The sequence below is a fragment of the Chiloscyllium plagiosum genome, unplaced genomic scaffold (genome assembly GCF_037043375.1).
Source record: "Chiloscyllium plagiosum isolate Xiang-an unplaced genomic scaffold, Cpla_swu_hap1 HiC_scaffold_7, whole genome shotgun sequence".
NCBI lineage: Eukaryota > Metazoa > Chordata > Chondrichthyes > Orectolobiformes > Hemiscylliidae > Chiloscyllium > Chiloscyllium plagiosum.
In genome coordinates this window covers 80,254,968-80,274,986 of record NW_028270145.1, presented here as the reverse complement: position 1 = coordinate 80,274,986, position 20,019 = coordinate 80,254,968, and the positions used below count along the sequence as shown (strand labels likewise).

General features: G+C 39.8%; 1 protein-coding gene across 1 annotated transcript in view; it reads left to right on the top strand.

Annotated features, from left to right (window-relative positions):
- dars1 (aspartyl-tRNA synthetase 1) overlaps nucleotides 1–19,544 on the top strand; it is a 94,865-nt gene extending 75,321 nt beyond the window's left edge. The window contains exons 11-18 of the mRNA XM_043694024.2: nucleotides 4,968–5,102; nucleotides 6,490–6,637; nucleotides 10,156–10,302; nucleotides 11,219–11,261; nucleotides 18,080–18,160; nucleotides 18,258–18,369; nucleotides 18,793–18,864; nucleotides 18,964–19,544. Coding sequence (XP_043549959.1) covers nucleotides 4,968–5,102; nucleotides 6,490–6,637; nucleotides 10,156–10,302; nucleotides 11,219–11,261; nucleotides 18,080–18,160; nucleotides 18,258–18,369; nucleotides 18,793–18,864; nucleotides 18,964–19,055 — 830 coding nt within the window. The 3' untranslated portion in view covers nucleotides 19,056–19,544. The remainder of the gene's footprint in view (nucleotides 1–4,967; nucleotides 5,103–6,489; nucleotides 6,638–10,155; nucleotides 10,303–11,218; nucleotides 11,262–18,079; nucleotides 18,161–18,257; nucleotides 18,370–18,792; nucleotides 18,865–18,963) is intronic.
- The last annotated feature ends 475 nt before the right edge of the window (nucleotides 19,545–20,019 follow it).

Genomic DNA, 20,019 nt, shown 5'->3' with positions numbered 1-20,019 from the left:
TAAGAGCAGGTCAGAGGTTAGAAATCCTGTATCAAGTAACTCACTTTCTAATTCTCCAAAGCACACCCACCATCTACCAAACACAAGTCAGGAATGTGATGGAATATGCCCCACCTGCCTGAATGGGACCAGTTCCAACAATACACAAGATATCATCCAAAATAAAAAGCAGCTCTATGTTCTCAGTGGTTCACTCTCTCCCACCACCAAAACAAAGTAGCATGGTGTAAGCCATCGGCATGGTGCATTGCAGAAATTTACCAAGGCTCCTTCGCCAGCACCTTTCAAACCCATGTTCCCTTCCAAGATACTGAAAATCCTTACTTAGAAATGCTTATCTGTTCCTTCACTGTCTTTGGGTTAAAGTCTTGTAAAAATTAGATCAAATGACTGCAACAGTTCAAGAAGGCAGCTCCCCTTTTTGAGGACAAGTAGGGTTGGGGTCCAGCCAGAGATGCCCATATTCCCTGAATGAAGAAAACAGAGCACCTTCTTGCCATCTGCCTCTCAATTTATGCAGAACCTGTTAAACTCTTGGGTATCTTGCACTACAGAACTGCTTCACTAACAAGGCAAGTTTGGCACATGAGTACAAGGGCATATCTGAATGCTAGTGGGTGTATCTGGCAGCTAAATCTGCTCTGAGTGCATCTGAAGCTTTTTAGCCTGGGACCATGAGGGATCCAGATCCATGTGTTCCACAAGGGGATACACCTGAAGACTTGTCGACAGAGACCCAGTGAACTGACAAGAAGAAACTTCCACACTGGCTACTTGATTCACATTGCTGATAGCCAGCAGTATGAGCTGAAATGAGAAGTATACTGGCACCCAAAAATGGAAGGCATGCCAACTCTCTTCATCCACACCAAGAGACATCACACCAATTTGCTGGGCATGCATTTCCTATGTATGCAAACCCTGATATACCTTTAAAATTGTGTTGATAGAACATTGTTAGAAAATTTAAATACCAAGCAATGTTGCACATAGCTCTAAACATTAGCTGCGGTTGACTTGTAATTTTCACCAGTTTTTGTGAATTGCCTAAAGTATTACCAGGAGCCATGTATCATATTAGCTAGATTCTCAATTTGTCTAAATATCAATACAACTTTTACAATATATTTAATCCTGGATAGCACCCACTGATATTTTTGAAAAAAATATTGTAAATAAATTTGCAAAATTGAAACTGCCATTTCAAATTACTTTTGATATTGTATAAATTGGTGGCCTTACATTGAGGAAGCAAGGAATTACAAACTACTTCACGAAAGTAATATTCAAATATTTATCATCAGATTTTTTTTAGGATGTTTTGTTACGCCAACACATTTAAGGAACAAAGCATAGCACAAATTTTCACCAAGTTCATGGTTGACACTGAGATGAATTGAGCTGTTTACTTGCCCTCTTGACAATAAATAGTTTGAGATAGTTTTTATTTATTCTTTCAAGAGATGTGGGCTTGGCCGCATGTTGCCCATTCCTAATAACCTTTGACCTGAGTGGCTTGTTAGGGGATTTAAGAGTTTCACATTGCTGTGGGTCCAGACCAGGTGAAAATGACAGATTTCCTTTTCAAAGGACATTTGCCAACAAGAGGGGTTTTTTTTAAAAAACAATTAATAGTTGTTTCATGATTAGCATTACTGATACTAGAACTCAATTTCAGCTTGATCAATTGAATTTAAATCCACCATTAGTTTGGGCATCTGATTTACTAATCCACTTGCATTGTCATTATGATATCATGCACATTGAATATTTACTTTTAAAAATTTGTTCATGGGTTGTGGTTCTTTCTGGCAAGGCTATTGGGTTCTGTGTAATTTGTTCATTATGATTATCTATTAACAGAAAATGAAAATGTATGCAATATGATAAGTTACGTTTCAGTTGAAAAATAGCAAATTAAAAATGTATTGACAAAAATGGTATTCACGTCAAAACCTTGAATTCTGCAGGATTAAAAGTAATTGTCATTGTTATATTTAATTTTACAAACTTGTACCATTATTAGTACTGAAAAATTGTTTATAATTTGCTAAATATTCAATTTAGTACTAACTTTGGTTAAGTTAACTAAACTTTCCTCAATCTGTAAGAAACTGCGTATTGAAAATCAATTGGAGCAGACCTAGATGACCATATGACTGAATCAATGGCTTGGTATCTGACTGAGCATAAATGTATTTTTAATTTCCACCGAGCCATTTCATTGATGTACCAAATTTATAGTGATCACAGCCATTACCAGTGTTTAATAACATTATATTATGATATTACTAATTTTTCATCCAGAATGAATCATAAAATCTTTGGCAAAACATTCAGTTACCTATTGCTTACATTTAGTTTTGCACTTATGTTCTGCCAAATGTTTATTTTGGCTTATACAACACTGCCCTCTGTTGTCTCATCCCATTCCAGAGATTATGCATTATGCTCAGGATTTCTATTTTATGTTGCTTTTCTTTGGAAACGTCCATTGGTTTATCAAAAAGGGCATCAATAATCCAGTGTATGCAACAATTTATTGCAGATAAATTGATAATTATTGAGGTGCCTAGAAAGTAAGCAATGGTGTTGTGGTTGCTGGCAATGCCAGCCACCATTGGCAGTTCCAGTTGTAGATAAAGCTTAAAGATCATAAGGCTTGTGAATGAAGAGGAAGCAGAGTTCCTCAGATATCCCTAACTAACTGTGTATTATGGACTCCAATGATCCATCTCCTTTTTATTAAAAAAAAGTCTTGCATTTATGTAGCATCTTTAATGACCACAAGATGTCTCAAAGCAATTTACACTCAGTGAAGCATTCTTTGAAACTTGGTCTCTATTATAACAGAGGACACTTAGCAACCAGTTTCTGCATTGCAAGGTTTCCAGAACAGTAATATGATAACTAGATAATCTGTTCTTAAACTTTTCATTGAGGAATAAATTTGGGTTGGGGAACCAGGTATAACTTCCTGAATCATCATCTGCAAAATAGTGCCATTGGAACTTTACATCTGTAAAACAGAAAAGGCCAAAGTTTCATGTCCTATCCAAAAGATTAGGTCAGTGCAGAACACCCTGATACACATTTATTCATGTCTTTACATCCCTCTTCAGACTCCTTGAGTGTAAGAGAAGTGTCCTCTTCGTCAGTATGGTCTCTTCGAATAATTCCTCAAGTGTTGAAATTTGTAAAATGTCAATAATTTTAAGGAAATCAGAACGTAGAACTAAAGATCAAAACTGCTTCGAAAAAGGTTAAAAGGGAAGAAAATTAAACAAAGCCAATTAAAAATTAGTAACTGCTCACACCTTCAAATCTGTTGAACACAATTTGAACAAATTTTCAAAAGTATCAGAATAAACATGCATCTTTGCTATCTCTTCACAACCAGTGATTTTTGTTTTAATTCTTTCATGGGAATTGCCCTTGAACTGAATGTTTTGCAAGGACATATCAGAGGGCTAGTAAGAATCAACTATATTGTCATTGGTCTGGAGTCACATACCAGGTAAAGCAGGCGGATTTCTTCCCCTAAAGGACGTTTGTGAAGCACATTGTTTTGATCATCATTACTGAGACTACTGTTTGGCTCCAGATATTAATTGCATTTAAATTCCACCAGTTGCTTCCACCACATGCTATTTTCATGTCCTTAGATTAATAACCTGGTTTTCTGGATGACTTGTCCATTGATAATATCATGAGGTCATCAACTCCCCTGCAATTCATATATCTGTTTTTTAGAATGTTATGGACCAGACCAAACCCCCTCAAAATATATTAAGAAGATGAAATATATTAAGAAGATAGCCTAGACCATAACTTTTTCGCATCTTAAAGGCTAGTGCCAGTTGTTGCATTCCAGATGTTGACAATTTAATTTGTCAAACTACCACTCTTGAAGCAAAACACACTTTATTCGAACATAGTTAAAATATAACAAAAGAAAGAAGAACTTAGAATAACTTATCCCTGTTGGAAAACATAACAGAATAACAGTACTCAATAGTACTACTCAACAGTAACTGTTCCAAAACAGTGACATCCCATAAACACACACTTGGCATAGGCAAACTCAGTAAAAATAGATTGTCTGACATTCAATTCACAAGTCCAGGAGGAAAAACATCAAGAGAAAACTCGGACAGAGAGAGAGTAGCAAGGAGAGATGTATTGCAGCTTCCAAACCCAGCCTCAAGACTCCGGCATTCACTATTGAAAAAATAAAATCATAAGTCCTGGTTCTCTGGGAGCTTAATTACATCCCATTTAGGCTGCTTCTATTGCTCCAAATTTAAAAAAAAGTAAGGCCTCCCAACTATTTACTTAATGGCTTTGGAGCAGACTGCCTGGCAACATTGTCACAACCTTTCTCTATTAAAAGAAATGAGGTCAAAATATACCTCTTAAAGCCATAGTATCATCACAAGAATTTGCAAGAAAGGTAAGGTGTGTAACATTTACAATATTTTAAACTCTTTTTGAAAATTTAATATAACAGGAGAAACAAGAACATGACTAGGGCAACACAAGTAGACTTGAAGTGATCTTTTGCAACTTGATTATGCCAGTCCCACTCCTTCTACATGCTAGTGATGTTTGTTTACCACCAGAAAAATCATCTCTTAAGTGTTTTTGTCTAACCTGAGCAACTATGAAGTGTTTCATTATTTTAATATGGTTAAATATATTTACATTTGTGGTGTGTGAGCTATTTAAATATCTCCCTGTTTATATATAAAAATCCCTAATTTTGAAGGAACAATAGGTGGTTTCTGAATTCCAAAGGTACCACTACATCTACAGGTAGCTCTGTCAATGTTAGATGACAAGCACTTTCAAACAAAATGTAGAGTGAATTCCTAAGGAGATTTTTAGGACTAAAAATATTGATATCACGTTTTTAGAAATGTAAATGATCAATTGTGGGAACTTAAAAAGTTCTGATTTTCTTGCAGCTGCAAGCGAAGGAGGAGCCAATGTATTTACTGTGTCCTATTTTAAAACCAGTGCTTACCTGGCTCAATCACCACAGCTGTACAAGCAAATGTGTATTTGCGCTGATTTTGACAAAGTCTTTTGCATTGGACCTGGTAAGTTTTCATTGTTTTGTATTTTCTGTAATTTAAATGCTATAATGGAGGATTTGATTTTGGTAGTTTTTTCACTAATCCTGCACCTTTGTAAATGGCATTGAAAGTAATAAAGGTAAGCAACTGTAATCTATGAAGGACCATGGATATCTTTCTTCAATTGGACAGGTAATTAGTTAAGCATTGATTTCTGCTATAACACCTGTTTCTTCAATGCGAATTGGCTTTAACACAATTGAAGAATTTAGACAGTTATTTCATTGGAGTTTAGAAGATTAAGGGGCGATCTAATAGAAACTCACAAGATAATACATAGCTTGGAAAGGATGGACGTTAGGAAATTGTTTCTGTTAGGCGAGGAGACTAGGACCCATGGACACAGCCTTAGAATTAGAGGTGGTAAATTCAGAACAGAAATGCAGAGACATTTCTTCAGCCAGAGAGTGGTGGGCCTGTGGAATTCATTGCCGCAGAGTGCAGTGGAGGCCGGGATGCTAAATGTCTTCAAGGCAGAGATTGATAAATTCTTGATGTCACAAGGAATTAAGGGCTACGGGGAGAATGTGGGTAAGTGGAGTTGAAATGCCCATCAGCCATGATTGAATGGCGGAGTGGACTTGATGGGCCGAATGGCCTTACTTCCGCTCCTATGTCTTATGGTCTTATTTGTGGAACGCGAACTTTCCTTACCAGTATTGACTATAATGTAACTCCAGCCCCATTAGCTTAAATGGCATGGCTGTTACATAATTTTCTTACAATGTGAGATCACACAAGACCAGACCTATTGTGTTATGTTAGAACTCACTGTATACCTTGAGGGCATGAAGCATTGCAAGCCTTTATGAACTACCACATCCAGTATTGAGATTGAATCTGCCATGTTAAGGTCATTCTGCGCTACAATCAAGTCAGATTGCTTTAAAATAGTTTAAATACCATTCTGCTCTGCTGTCAGAAAATGGCTTCCATCTTTGAATATTAGCCATTGATTCAGCATTTTCAGTTGAATATCTATTAGGAAGGATATCCATTTTGAAACTAGGATCTTATTCATTTTACATTATATAATTAGTAGATGTTTCATGACAGATTTTTATGAAAATTATTGAATTAGCCCAGTACCTTGAAACTGAGCTTAATTTGAATTTAGAAGTGCACTGATGCAATCATTCCCAATTGTTAAATGGATGCTGTTGGACTGTATTGTCATCTTTGTCATCCTGACCATTTTTATTTTACCACTTTGTATTCATTTAAATTCTTATTTTTAATACAAAACTGTAATGTTCATGTTGTAATACTAACTACTGCTTTAGGATAATGTACCATAATTGATATAGAATTTTAGAAAATGAAGTAACTAAGTTTGTCTTTATTTTCTTAGTGTTCCGAGCTGAGGATTCTAACACACATCGTCACCTTACTGAGTTTGTTGGGCTCGATATAGAGATGGCATTCAATTACCACTATCATGAGGTGGTAACAGAAATTGCTGACACTCTGGTCCAGATTTTCAAGGGTTTGAGAGATAGGTAACATAATTTTTGTTTATGTTCTTATTTCTTATGGTTATTTCCCCCTTCCTTGGAGGTTGTGTGGGAGGTGGAGCATGGAAAATGTGATAATTAGCATGTTTACCACACTTATGTGGTGCAGTATACTTGAATATAATGTTAAATTCCAACTTAACGAATTCTTATGGCAGCATTTGCATCTGAGTCAATAGCTTCAAGTCCCAAGTTTTTTTTTAATTTAGTCATGGAATGAGGGCATCACTGGTTAGGCTTATTCCTAATTGCACAGAGTCAACAAGATTGCTGTGGGTCTGGAATCACATGTATGCCAGGCAAGGTAAGGATGACAGATTTCCTTCACCGAAGGACATTAGTGAACCATTGGTGAAGTCGAGCATCTGTGCGTATAATTTATGCTAAAATTTCTATCCAGTGTCGAGGGAATCCTTCAGTGTTGAAATATTGTCATACAAGATGAGACGTTAAATCAAGATATCTTCTGCCTGTTTAGCATGCTACTATTTGAAAAACTGAGATAATTTTCCAAGTTTGTTGGTTAATGTTTGTTTCAACCAATAATAACTTGCATTTAAACCCTTAAGAACTCCAGAATAAGAGGTTGATATGGACCAGATAGGTCCACCATTCTGGTCCGCCATTCAAGAAGATTTTACCTGATCTGATCTCCACTTGGCCACCAACACTGAAGGAACAGGGATATATTTTCAAGACAGGATGGTATGAGTGGCTTGGAGGGGAACATGTAGGTGTTCCCTTGTATCTGCTGCTCATGCCTAGGTGAAGTCAGCTGGCAAAACGTAGCTACTTGTCTGCATATTGGTGATTAGCTGTCAATAACAGAAGCCTTCTATCTGCCAACAACTCTGTTTGGCTTCTAAATAGCTAAACAACTTGTGGAGGTGAACAAAATGGCCTGCAGCCTTTGGTCCTCCAAAAGAGGAGATGGTGGCTCTTTCTTTCTCTCCAGTTTAAAAAAAATACCCAAAGACGACCAGTTAATTTCCCTCATCATTTGCTGTAAAGTGTGGTTTTTAACCAATAACATCAGAGACTTCATAACTTGAGAACTGTCAGTGTGTGCCTCCTACAAGGAAGTGAAAGTACCTGGAGACGAGAGGTTGAAGATAGCAAATTGTGGCAAGCAAAAAAGATAATCTTAGCAGGCATTCTGAATAGTGGCCATTGAAGTCCTTTCCAGATTTTCTCTCCATAATACCAGTGTTGAGAAAATTTTAATGAGAGGCATAGAGTTGTTTGTCAGTAGTACATAATTGTTTATATTCTGGATCAGTGGTGCTGGAAGAGCACAGCAATTCAGGCAGCATCCGACGAGCAGCAAAATCGACGTTTCGGGCAAAAGCCCTTCATCAGGAATAAAGGCAGAGAGCCTGAAGCATGGAGAGATAAGCTAGAGGAGGGTGGGGGTGGGGAGAAAGTAGCATAGAGTACAATAGGTGAGTGGGGGAGGAGATGAAGGTGATAGGTCAGGGAGGAGAGGGTGGAGTGGATAAGTGGAAAAGGAGTTAGGCAGGTAGGACAAGTCCGGACAGGTCAAGGGGACAGTGCGGGCTGGAAGTTTGAAACTAGGATGAGGTGGGGGAAGGGGAAATGAGGAAACTGTTGAAGTCCACATTGATGCCCTGGGGTTCCAAGGCGGAAGATGAGGCGTTCTTCCTCCAGGCGTCTGGTGGTGAGGGAGCGGCGGTGAAGGAGGCCCAGGACCTCCATGTCCTAGGCAGAGTGGGAGGGGGAGTTGAAATGTTGAGCCACGGGGCGGTTTGGTTGATTGGTGCGGGTGTCTCGGAGATGTTCCCTAAAGCGCTCTGGTAGGAGGCGCCCAGTCTCCCCAATGTAGAGGAGACCGCATCAGGAGCAACGGATACAATAAATGATATTAGTGGATGTGCAGGTAAAACTTTGATGGATGTGGAAGGCTCCTTTATGGCCTTGGATAGAGGTGAGGGAGAAGGTGTGGGCACAGGTTTTACAGTTCCTGCGGTGGCAGGGGAAAGTGCCAGGATGGAACGGTGGATTGTAGGGGGGCGTGGACCTGACCAGGTAGTCACGGAGGGAACGGTCTTTGCGGAAGGCGGAAAGGGGTGGGGAGGGAAATATATCCCTGGTGGTGGGGTCTTTTTGGAGGTGGCGGAAATGTCGGCGGATGATTTGGTTTATGCGGAGGTTTGTAGGGTGGAAGGTGAGCACCAGGGACATTCTGTCCTTGTTACGGTTGGAGGGGTGGGGTCTGAGGGTGGAGGTGCGGGATGTGGAAGAGATGCGTTGGAGGGCATCTTTAACCATGTGGGAAGGGAAATTGCGGTCTCTAAAGAAGGAGGCCATCTGGTGTGTTCTATGTGGAACTGGTCCTCCTGGGAGCAGATACGGCGGAGGCGGAGGAATTGGGAATACGGGATGGCATTTTTGCAAGAGATAGGGTGGGAAGAGGTGTAATCCAGGTAGCTGTGGGAGTCGGTGGGTTTGTAAAAAATGTCAGTGTCAAGTCGGTCGTCACTAATGGAGATGGAGAGGTCCAGGAAGGGGAGGGAGATGTCAGAGATGGTCCAAGTAAATTTAAGGTCAGGGTGGAATGTGTTGGTGAAGTTGATGAATTGCTCAACCTCCTCGCGGGAGCACGAGGTGGCGCCAATGCAGTCATCAATGTAGTGGAGGAAGAGGTGGGGAGTGGTGCCGGTGTAATTACGGAAGATCAACTGTTCTACGTAGCCAACAAAGAGACAGGCATAGCTGGGGCCCATACGTGTGCCCATGGCTACCCCTTTGGTGTGGAGGAAGTGGGAGGATTCAAAGGAGAAATTGTTAAGGGTGAGGACCAGTTCGGCCAAACGAATGAGAGTGTCGGTGGAAGGGTACTGTTGGGAACATCTGGAGAGGAAAAAACGGAGGGCTTGGAGGCCCTGGTCATGGCGGATGAAGGTGTAGAGGGATTGGATATCCATGGTGAAGATGAGGCGTTGGGGACCGGGCAAACGGAAGTCTTGGAGGAGGTGGAGGGCGTGGGTGGTGTCTCGAACGTATGTGGGGATTTCCTGGACTAGGGGGGATAGGACAGTGTCGAGGTAGGTAGAGATGAGTTCAGTGGGGCAGGAGCATGCTGAGACAATGGGTCGGCCAGGGTGGTCAGGCTTGTGGATCTTGGGAAGGTGGTAGAACCGGGCAGTGCGGGGTTCCCGGACTATGAGGTTGGAAGCTGTGGGTGGGAGATCTCCTGAAGTGATGAGGTTCTGTATGGTCTGGGAGATGATGGTTTGGTGATGGGGGGGGTGGGGTCATGGTCGAGGGGGCAGTAGGAAGAGGTGTCCTCGAGTTGGCGTTTGGCTTATTGTTTATATGTAGACAGACTGCACTTATCCGTATTAAATAGTGATTCTTGTAAAGTACAAAAACCCAGTCCGAGAGTCAAGACACTCTGGGAATATTGGAACTTGATTTCTAACATCTGACACCAGTGAGGTATGACAACACTCATCTAAATATTCATTGCATTATTGTTACAGATATCAGACTGAAATTCAAACAATATGTAAACAATATCCCTGTGAACCTTTTAAGTTCTTGGAACCAACTTTGAGGCTGGAATTTCCTGAAGCTGTGGCCATGCTGAAGGAAGCTGGTGTGGAGATGGGCGATGAAGAAGATTTGAGGTATTGATTAAAAACTTTCTTCCACTTAGGTTGGTTCACAATAAAAAGTTAACGTGATTTCTTGTAGTCATGGCACTATAGATACTGTCAGAGTCATACAGCATAGAATCAGACCCGTCAGTCCAACTCGCCCATGCAACCAAGTTTCCCAAATTAAACTGGCCCCACATGCCTGCGTTTGGCCCATATCCCCCTCAACCTTTCCTATTCATATACCTATCCAAATATTTTTTAAATATTGTAACTGTGCCTGCACCTACCACTTTTCGCATCTTAACCTCAGAAAATAAAACAAAACTTTTTAGCCTGATCATCAGTCTTTTCAACAAACTACCAAGTTAATTAATCAGTTCATAAATAAACTAATTGTATCTACTAAGAAATTATTAGGAAAACAAGATATTAGTGATTTTAGTCACGAGTTCAATTTTTCAGTTTTATTCCAAAATTAATGCAGTCTTAAAGGTAGCCAGTATTTGAAATGGTACAAGATATTACAAGATATTACTCGCTGGATTATGAATGCAATCTGTTCTGAGTTCACTCGTGAGTTAATTTGTACACAAATCAGCTCACAATGCAAGACAACATAAAATAGCTGCTCACAATTAGGAGAAAGTGTTTGTCTAGAATCACACAACATGGAAGCAGATCCTTTGGTTCAACCAGTCCATACCGAACACAATCCCAAATTAAACTAGTCCCACCAACCTGCTCCTGGCTCATATCCCTCTAAACCGTTCCTATTCATGTACTTATCCGAATGTCTTTTACATGTTGTAACTACACCCACATCTTCTACTTCCGCAGGAAGTAATTTGGATCTTAAATTAATACTCGACGTGGGATTGCATTCATAAATGCAAGCATTTGTATGCTGAATATTCATACATCATTTTACTTTATTTACTTTTAGCACTCCAAATGAAAAGCTTTTGGGTCGCCTGGTGAAGGAAAAGGTAACAGATATAATTATCACTTTATTCTTTAAGAAGAAAACTACAATATATTCAAATAATATTAAAGATTCTGCTAAATCAGAATTTGGAGATGCCGGTGTTGGACTGCGGTGTACAAAGTTAAAAATCACACAACACCAGGTTATAGTCCAACAGGTTTAATTGGAAGCACTAGCTTTCGGAGCAACGCTCCTTCATCCTTCATCCTGATGAAGTAGCAGTGCTCCGAAAGCTAGTGCTTCCAATTAAACCTGTTGGACTATAACCTGGTGTTGTGTGATTTTTAACTTTGCTAAATCAGAGTATTTTAAACTGTTTTGATGAACCCAGTAACCAATGAAGCAAACAGAAATAAAATTGTAGCACTAAGGGTGTCCTTGATTCATTCAGTACATACTTCTGCTATTTCATTTTGTTGTTAATCGTAAAATCTACCCTTTTGTGGACGTACCCATTAGAGAAGGAGCAAAATTCAACCTTGTCATAGAGATCTACAGCACAGAAACAGACCCTTCAGTCCCACTTGTCCTTGCTGACCAGGTATCCTAAATTAATCTAGTCTCATTTGCCAACAACTGGCCCTCTTGCTCTAAAACCTTCCTATTCATATATCCATCCAGGTGCCTTTTAAATGTAATTATACCAACTTCTATCACCTCCTCTGGCAGTTCATTCCATACACGAACCACCCGCAGCATGCAGAGGTTGCCTGTTGGGTACCTTTGTGAATTTTTCCCTTCTCACCCTAAACCTATGCCCTTTAGTTCTGGACTCCCCATACCCCAAGCAAAAGACCTTGTCTGTTTACCCTATCCACTCCCCTCATAATTTTATAAACCTCTATCAGATCACCTCTCAGCCTCCGATGCTCTAGGGAAAACAACCCCAGTTTATTTAGCCTCTCCCTATAGCTCAAACCCTCCAACCATGTCAACATCCTTGTAAATCTTTTTTGAACCCTTTCAAGTTTCATAACATCCTTCCTATAGCAGGGAGACTAGAATTGCATGCAGTATTCCACTCGTGGCCTAAACAATGTCCTGTACAGCCTCAAAGTGACCTCCCAACTCCTGTACTCAATGCACTGACGAATAAAGGAAAGCATATCAAATGCCTTCTTCAATATCCTATCAACCTGCAACTCCAGTTTCAAAGAACAATGAACCTGCACGCCAAGGTCTCTGTTCAGGAACACTCACCAGGACCTTATTATTTAAGGTTATAAGTCCTGCCTGATTTACCTTTCCAAAATGCACCTCACATTTATCTAAATTAAACTCCATCTACCAATCCTCAGCCCATTGACCCATCTGATCAAGATCCCATTGTACTGTCCGGTAATCTCCTTCACTGTCCCCTACATCTCCAATTTTGGTGTCATCTGCAAACTTACTAGCTATACCTCCTATGTCCACATCCAAATTATTTCTCTAAATGATGAAAAGCAGTGGACCCAGCACTAATCCTTGTGGCACACCGCTGGTCACAGGCTTCCAGTCTGAAAGGCAACCCTTCACCACCACCCTCTGTCTTCTACTTTGAAGCCAGTTCTGTATCCACATGGCGAGTTCTCCCTGTATTCCATATGATCTAACCTTGCTAACCACGAGGAACCTTGTTGGATGCCTTACTAAGTTCATATAGTTCACATCCACTCTGGCCTCATCCGTTCTCTTCGTTACTTCATCAAAAAACTCAATAAAATTAGTGAGACATGATTTCCCACGCACAAAGCCATGTTGACTATCTCTAATCAGTCCTTGCCTTTCCAAATACATGTAAATCCTGTCCCTCAGGATTCCCTCCAACAACTAGCCCACCACTGTTGGGAGGAAGACAGGGCAGATGACTGAGATGTCAGTGGGAGAGCACTTTGGGGCAAGTGATCATAATGCTATTAGTTTTAAAATAGCTATGGAAGAAGACAGAACTGATCAAAAAGTTAAAGTTCTAAATTGGAGTAAAGCCAATTTTGACCATAATGGACAAGAAATTTCAAAAGATGATTAAGGAAAACTATTTGTAGGCAAAGGGACGATTGAGAAGCCGGAGACCTTATGAGATAGGAACGAGATAATGAGAGTTCAGAGACTATATTCCTATTAGAGTGAAGGGCATGGTACATAGGTGTAGGGAATGCTGGATGACTAGAGAAATTGAGGCTCTGGTTGAGAAAAAGAAGGAGACATATATCAGGGAGAGGCAGCTGGGAATGAATGAATCCCTAGAAGAGTATACTTGAGAGGGAAATCAGGAGAGAAAAAATGAGACCTGAGATTGCTTTGGCGAATACAGTTAAGAAACCAAAGAGATTCTGTAAAAATATTAAGGGCAAAAAAGAAACTCTGGAGAGAATACAGCCCCTTAAAGATCATAGTGCCATTTACGTGTAGGTTTCAGTGGATGACATACTAAATGAATATTTTGCATTAGTATTTACTGCGGAAGGAGGACATGGAAGCTAGGGAACCCTGGAAAATAAATACTGAAGTATTGAAAAGAATTCATATTAAAGAAATGGAGGTGCTAGAGATCTTAAAACGCATGAAGGTAGATAAAGCCCTGGGAGTTGTTCATGTGTTTCCCAGAACTTTGTGGGAACTAGGAAAGAGATTGCTGGACCCTTGCTGAGATATTTGTATCATCGATAGCAACAGCTGAGGTGTTTGTTTGAAGTCTGGAGGTTGGCTAATGTGGTGCCATTATTTAAGAAAGGCTGCAAGGAAAAGCCAGGAAACAATAGACCGGTGAGCCGTATGTCGTTGGTGGGCAAATTGTTGGAGGGGATTCTGAAGAACAGTATTTATATGCATTTGGAAAGGCAAGGACTATTTCGGGATAGTCAGCATGGCTTTGTGGTTGGAAATTGTTTCTCATTAACTTGAGTTTTTTGAAGAGCTGACAAAGAAGATTCATGAAGGTAGAGCAGTAGATGTTGTCTATATGGACTTCGGTAAAGCATTCAACAAGATTCCTCACGGTAGACTGATTAGTAAAGTTAGATCACATTGGTTACAAAATTGACTTGAAGTTAGAAGACAAAAGGTGGTAGTGGAGGGTTGGTTTTCAGACGCCAGTGACCAGTGGTGTACTACAAGCATCAGTGCTGGGTCCACTGCTTTTCATCATTTATATAAATGATTTGGATGTGAGTAGAGAAGGTGTGGTTAGTAAGTTTGCAAATGACAGTTCAATAGTTGGTGTAGTGGACAGTGAAGTAGGTTATCTCAGAGTACAGTGGGACCTTGGTCAGATGGGCCAGTATGCTGAGGAGTGGTAGATGGAGTTTGATTTAGATAAATGAGAGGTGGTGCATTTTTGTAAGGCAAACCAGGGCAGGATTTATACAGCTAATGGTGGGGCTCTGCCAAACAAGGAGACCTAGGAGTGCAGGTACATAGTTCCTTGAAGGTGGAGTCATAGGTAGACAAGGTGGTGAAGAAGACATTTGGCATGCTTGCCTTTATTAGTCAGTGCTTTGAGTATAGGAGTTGGGATGTCGTGAAGCGACTGTATAGGACATTGGTAAGGCCACTTTTGGAATACTGCTTACAGATCTGGTTACCCTTCTATAGAAAGCATGTTGCTAAACTTGAAAGGATGCAGAAAAAATTTACAAGGATATTTCCGGGGTTGAAGGGTTTTAACTATAGGGAGAGATTGAATAGGCTGGGGTGTTTTTGCCCTACTGTCTCAGGTGACCTTATAGAGGTTTATTTATAAAATCATTAGGGGGCATGGATAGGGCAAATAGCCAAGATCTTTTTCACAGGATAGGGCAGTCCAAAACTAGATGGCATAAGTTTAAGGTGAGAAGGGAAAGGTTTTAAAAATGACCTGAGGGGTAACATGGAGAGTGATACATGTATGAAACCAGCTGCCAGAAGAAGTGGTGGAGGGTGGTATAATCACAGCATTTAGAAGGCATCTGGATGGGTATGTCAATAGGAAAGGTTTATAGGGTCAAATACTGACAAATGGGACTAGTTCAGATTGAGACGTTGGATGAGTTAGACCAAAGGGTTTGTTTCTGTGCTACATGACTCTCTGATTCTGTAGTTAATTTCTTTTAAAAAAACAAAAAATATTTATACTATTATTGAAAGAATTTCTGTTCCAACTTTCAGGATAAAATAGTCTTTATGTCATGTTCACTTGAATGAGTGCAGTGAAAAGTTTAATGTCGCCTCTCGGTGCCATCTTAGATACAGGGTACTCAAGTTATAGTCCTTTTTTCACTGAGTCTGTGTCGCTGGGCTTCAGAACACGAGGCCTCGCTGCCTTCATATGCTAACTTCCATCCCAGTCTCGCCTCCAGGACTTGCCCCCCCTGGCTGCCTGGGCTCACTGTACTCCAGCTGCGACTTGGCTCCCAGCTCGGTCTGCATTTGCTCTGTTTCACGACCCAACCCACACATGCTCTGCTGCCGCTTTGAGGTCCAGCTGTGACTCGGATGTTAACTGAAGCTCTATGACTCTAAGATATTAAAACCGTATCCTGGTGTAGGAAAAATAAGAACTTTAAAGTGAATATACCTAGAAGTGGCAGCGAATTAGACACACAAATAAAACTGTGGATGCTGGAAATTGGAAATAAAACAAAGTTCGAGAGACATTCGGCAGGACTGTGAACATCTATGGAGCGAGAAACAGACTTAATGTTTCAAATAAAGTATGACTCTTGTTAGGAACACAACACATTTATAGAGTCTTAGATTAGATTAGATTAGATTACTTACAATGTGGAAACAGGCCCTTCGGCCCAACAAGTCCACACCGCCCCGCTGAAGCGCAACCCACCCATACCCCTACCCCTACATTTACATTTACATTTACCCCTTACCTAACACTACGGGCAATTTAGCATGGCCAATTCACCTGACCTGCACATCTTTGGACTGTGGGAGGAAACCGGAGCACCCGGAGGAAACCCACGCAGACACAGGGAGAACGTGCAAACTTCACACAGTCAGTCGCCTGAGGCGGGAATTGAACCCGGGTCTCTGGCGCTGCGAGGCAGCAGTGCTAACCACTGTGCCACCGTGCCGCCCACAAGTCATAGAGATGTACAGCATCGAAACAGACCCTTAGGTCCAACCCGTCCATGCCGACCAGATATCCCAACCCAATCTAATCCCACCTGCTAGTACCCAGACCATATCTCTCCAAACCCTTCCTATTCATATACCCATCCAAATTCCTTTTAAATGTTGCAATTATACCAATCTCCACCACTTCCTCTGGCAGCTCATTCCATACATGTACCACCCTCTGCGTGAAAAAGCTGCCCATTAGGTCTCTTTTATATCTTTCCCCTCTCATCCTAAACCTATGCCCTCTAGTTCTGGACTCCCTGACCCCAGGGAAATGACTTTTGTTGTGCAGCCAGCGTTTCCTATAAATCTGTGCCAAACTGTTAGATCAGTAATTAACCGTTGTGCCCCAGATATACTGCAGAAGTTAGTGATTCGCCTTTTTACTTTTGAACTAAGAATGATTTTGTTCATGAAAACTGACTGGTTTTATGCAAGTTTTAGGGCACTGTTAATGTATTTGTTTAAAATGTTAAGATTATAGAATATTTTAAAAAGTTGTTTAGCTCTCGAGCTATATTCAACACTTTAATTGATCAAAAATATTATGGTGGGTAGAAGGAGATTGTTCAACCCCTTATATCTGCACTGGATCTCTCAATGAACAATATCCCAAACTTTTCTTCCTACCTTTTCCCCATAACACTGAATATTGTTTCTATTTAAATAATCATTTTATGCTCTGTTGAATACATCAGTGCTTCTTTTTCAGTTATCTTATACTGTACCCTCTCATTCATGAACTCTTTGAGAGGGTACAGCTTCTCTTTATCTACTCTGTCCCGCCTGTTCATGGTTTGAAGATTTACATCAAATCTCCTTTCAGCCTTCCCTTTAAGGAGAACTGTCCCAACTTCTCCAATCTCATCTTTATAACTACCTCATACCTGGAACCATTCAAGTAAACCTTCAATACATTCATATCCTTCCTTAAGTGTGACAGCCAGAACTGGACACAGTATTTCACATGAGGTCTAATTAGTGTCTTGTGCAAGTTCAGCATAACCACCTTGCTCCTGTACAGGTACTTTATGCTGCTATTAATAAAACCTAGAATGCTGTATGCTTTGTAGCTGCTTATTCTATAGCTATCTCTGCTCCTGTAAACACTATTTTCTCCTGTATCTCCGTGTTCTTCCTACTCGAATGATCATCTCTCTCAGTTCTCCACATTGAACGTCATCTGCCTGCTCCATCAACTTGTTAATATCCTTTCGTAGTTTTATACTGCCCTCTCTCTCAATTTACAATGCTTCCCAAGTTTTGTATCATCTAAATCAATAAAATACATCAGGAAAAACAAGGTCCCAAAACTGATTTCTGGGGAACCCTTCCACAAACCTTCCACCAGCCCGAAAAATGGCTTATTACTTTGTTTCCTATTATTCAGCTAATCTTGTATTCATGTTGCTACTGTGTTGTTTATTCCATGAGCAATAACCTCTTTCGAGTCAGTTGTCTGGCACTGTAGCAAATACCTTTTGAAATTCCACATACACCACTTCAAAGCAAAATTGACATGAACGCTTTCTGTTACCTTTTTTAAAAATTCCATCAAGTTCATGAAATACTATTTTCCCTGAAGAAATCCATGCTAACTCTTCCTGATTAGGCAATATGACTTCAGTTCAAATAATTGTTTCAAAAACAACCACTTGTGCACACAAAAATCTGAGTTGATACTGTACATAAGATCTAATCAACTTTACTGCTTTTTTGTCACAGTATGATACAGACTTCTATATCCTTGACAAATATCCCCTTGCTGTGAGACCTTTCTATACAATGCCAGATCCACATGATCCTGTAAGTAAATTGTGTATTTTGAAATTATGTAATAAAACATAACTCAAACAATTACAATTATTTTAATACTGTACTGACATGTTTTGAAACAATACAGAAATACTCCAACTCATATGACATGTTTATGAGAGGAGAGGAGATTTTATCTGGTGCCCAGAGAATCCATGACCCTCAACTTATAACTGACCGAGCCCTCCAACTTGGGATAGGTAGTGTATACATCTTATTTTAAATTTAAACATCTTCAAGATTTCAGATTTTGGTATTGTCTGGATCAAAAATGTAAACACACACAATGACTTAGAAGTTGAATTGTGTTTGATGAGATCACTACTAATTCCTTCAATCCAGCCTCTTTATTTTGAAATAGTGGCGAACTGTATACATCAGTTGTTGCCTCAGATACAGTGCCCAACATGCAAATTGTGAGGGCAACAAATTCAGCTATCGTAGGCTTCAACTGATATTCCCAAGAACCGAAAACAAACGAATCTAGTTGATCCAGGATATAGGAACTGCTTTCCTTCCTGAACATGTTGACAGTATAGATTTGATTACCTGTAAAACATTTAAATAAAATGAAAATAATCTCTTGCTGTTTTGTAATTGAGAAATAATTCTGATTTATACAGATGTGGAAAAGATAAAATCCTACATTGACTCCTTCCGCTTTGGTGCTCCTCCACATGCAGGTGGTGGCATAGGTAATGTTTTGTTTCTGCTCTTGGCAAGTAATACAAGATTGCAAGTAGATTTTAAATATGTAATTGTATTTATCCTTTTCTCATTCTGTCAACGTTTAGGTCTGGAACGGGTCACAATGCTGTATCTGGGTTTGCACAATATACGTCAAACATCCATGTTCCCTCGTGACCCCAAGCGGCTAACTCCATGAATGTGTCTAAGATCTAGAAAAACTCTATCTACCATTACAACCTGGTGTATGTTTTTGCAAAAAATGATCAGTAATAAATATAAAAGTGCCAAAACAACAGCTCTACCACTGCACTGACTGCTAAATTCACATTTGATAAGAATTTTTAAAGATTTCAAACTGCTTAAACTTTTGAGCACTGAAATTATATAAACATAATAAAACAGCATCAGATGAACATTTCTAATGTAATTATTTTCAAGATAATGTTTGAAGAACAAAGGGAATTTACTGTAATTCAGAGAACTGTGTACATTGTACATTCTGCGACTGTTCGCTTGTGAGAGCTGCAAGTTGGTTTGCATTAAAAGCCTTAACTTCATATGGTAGATCAAAGAAAATTACAAGGTATTGGTGGTGAAGTAATAACTTTGTGGTAGAAGGTTTCCAATTTTAAATTAATTCTTGACTCACCAAATTCTAATAAATGGATTAATTGCTTAAAAATGAGGGATCTTCTCTTAGTCTTGTGTATTACTTTACTAATTTGCAGTTGATACATTTCCAGCATTAATGAACAAATGTCAATGATTCTCCCCCAACCCCCTTACTATTCTTACCATTGCCTCTGCTATAGAACATTATAGAACATTATATCTACTTCAACTGAATATTTACTTCGACGGGATGGATTCAACCTTTAGCTTGCTGCATTTTACTTATCCTGACACAAATTTTGGATCTGCACTCGATATTCACTTGAGTTCAACATCGCTGGTCATCTTGCACCCAAGACATTGTGGTCCCAGATATATCCTAAAATAGTATGGTGCAAGGCTAGGACAGTAGAATCCTGGAGTACTAATAGCATGACAAAGCTAATAGTAAAACAAGCAATTTGACATGAAATATGTGAACAGGTTAGTATTTTCATGGATTTTTGAGTTGGCCCTTCAAGCCTGCTCCCACTATTCAATATGATCAC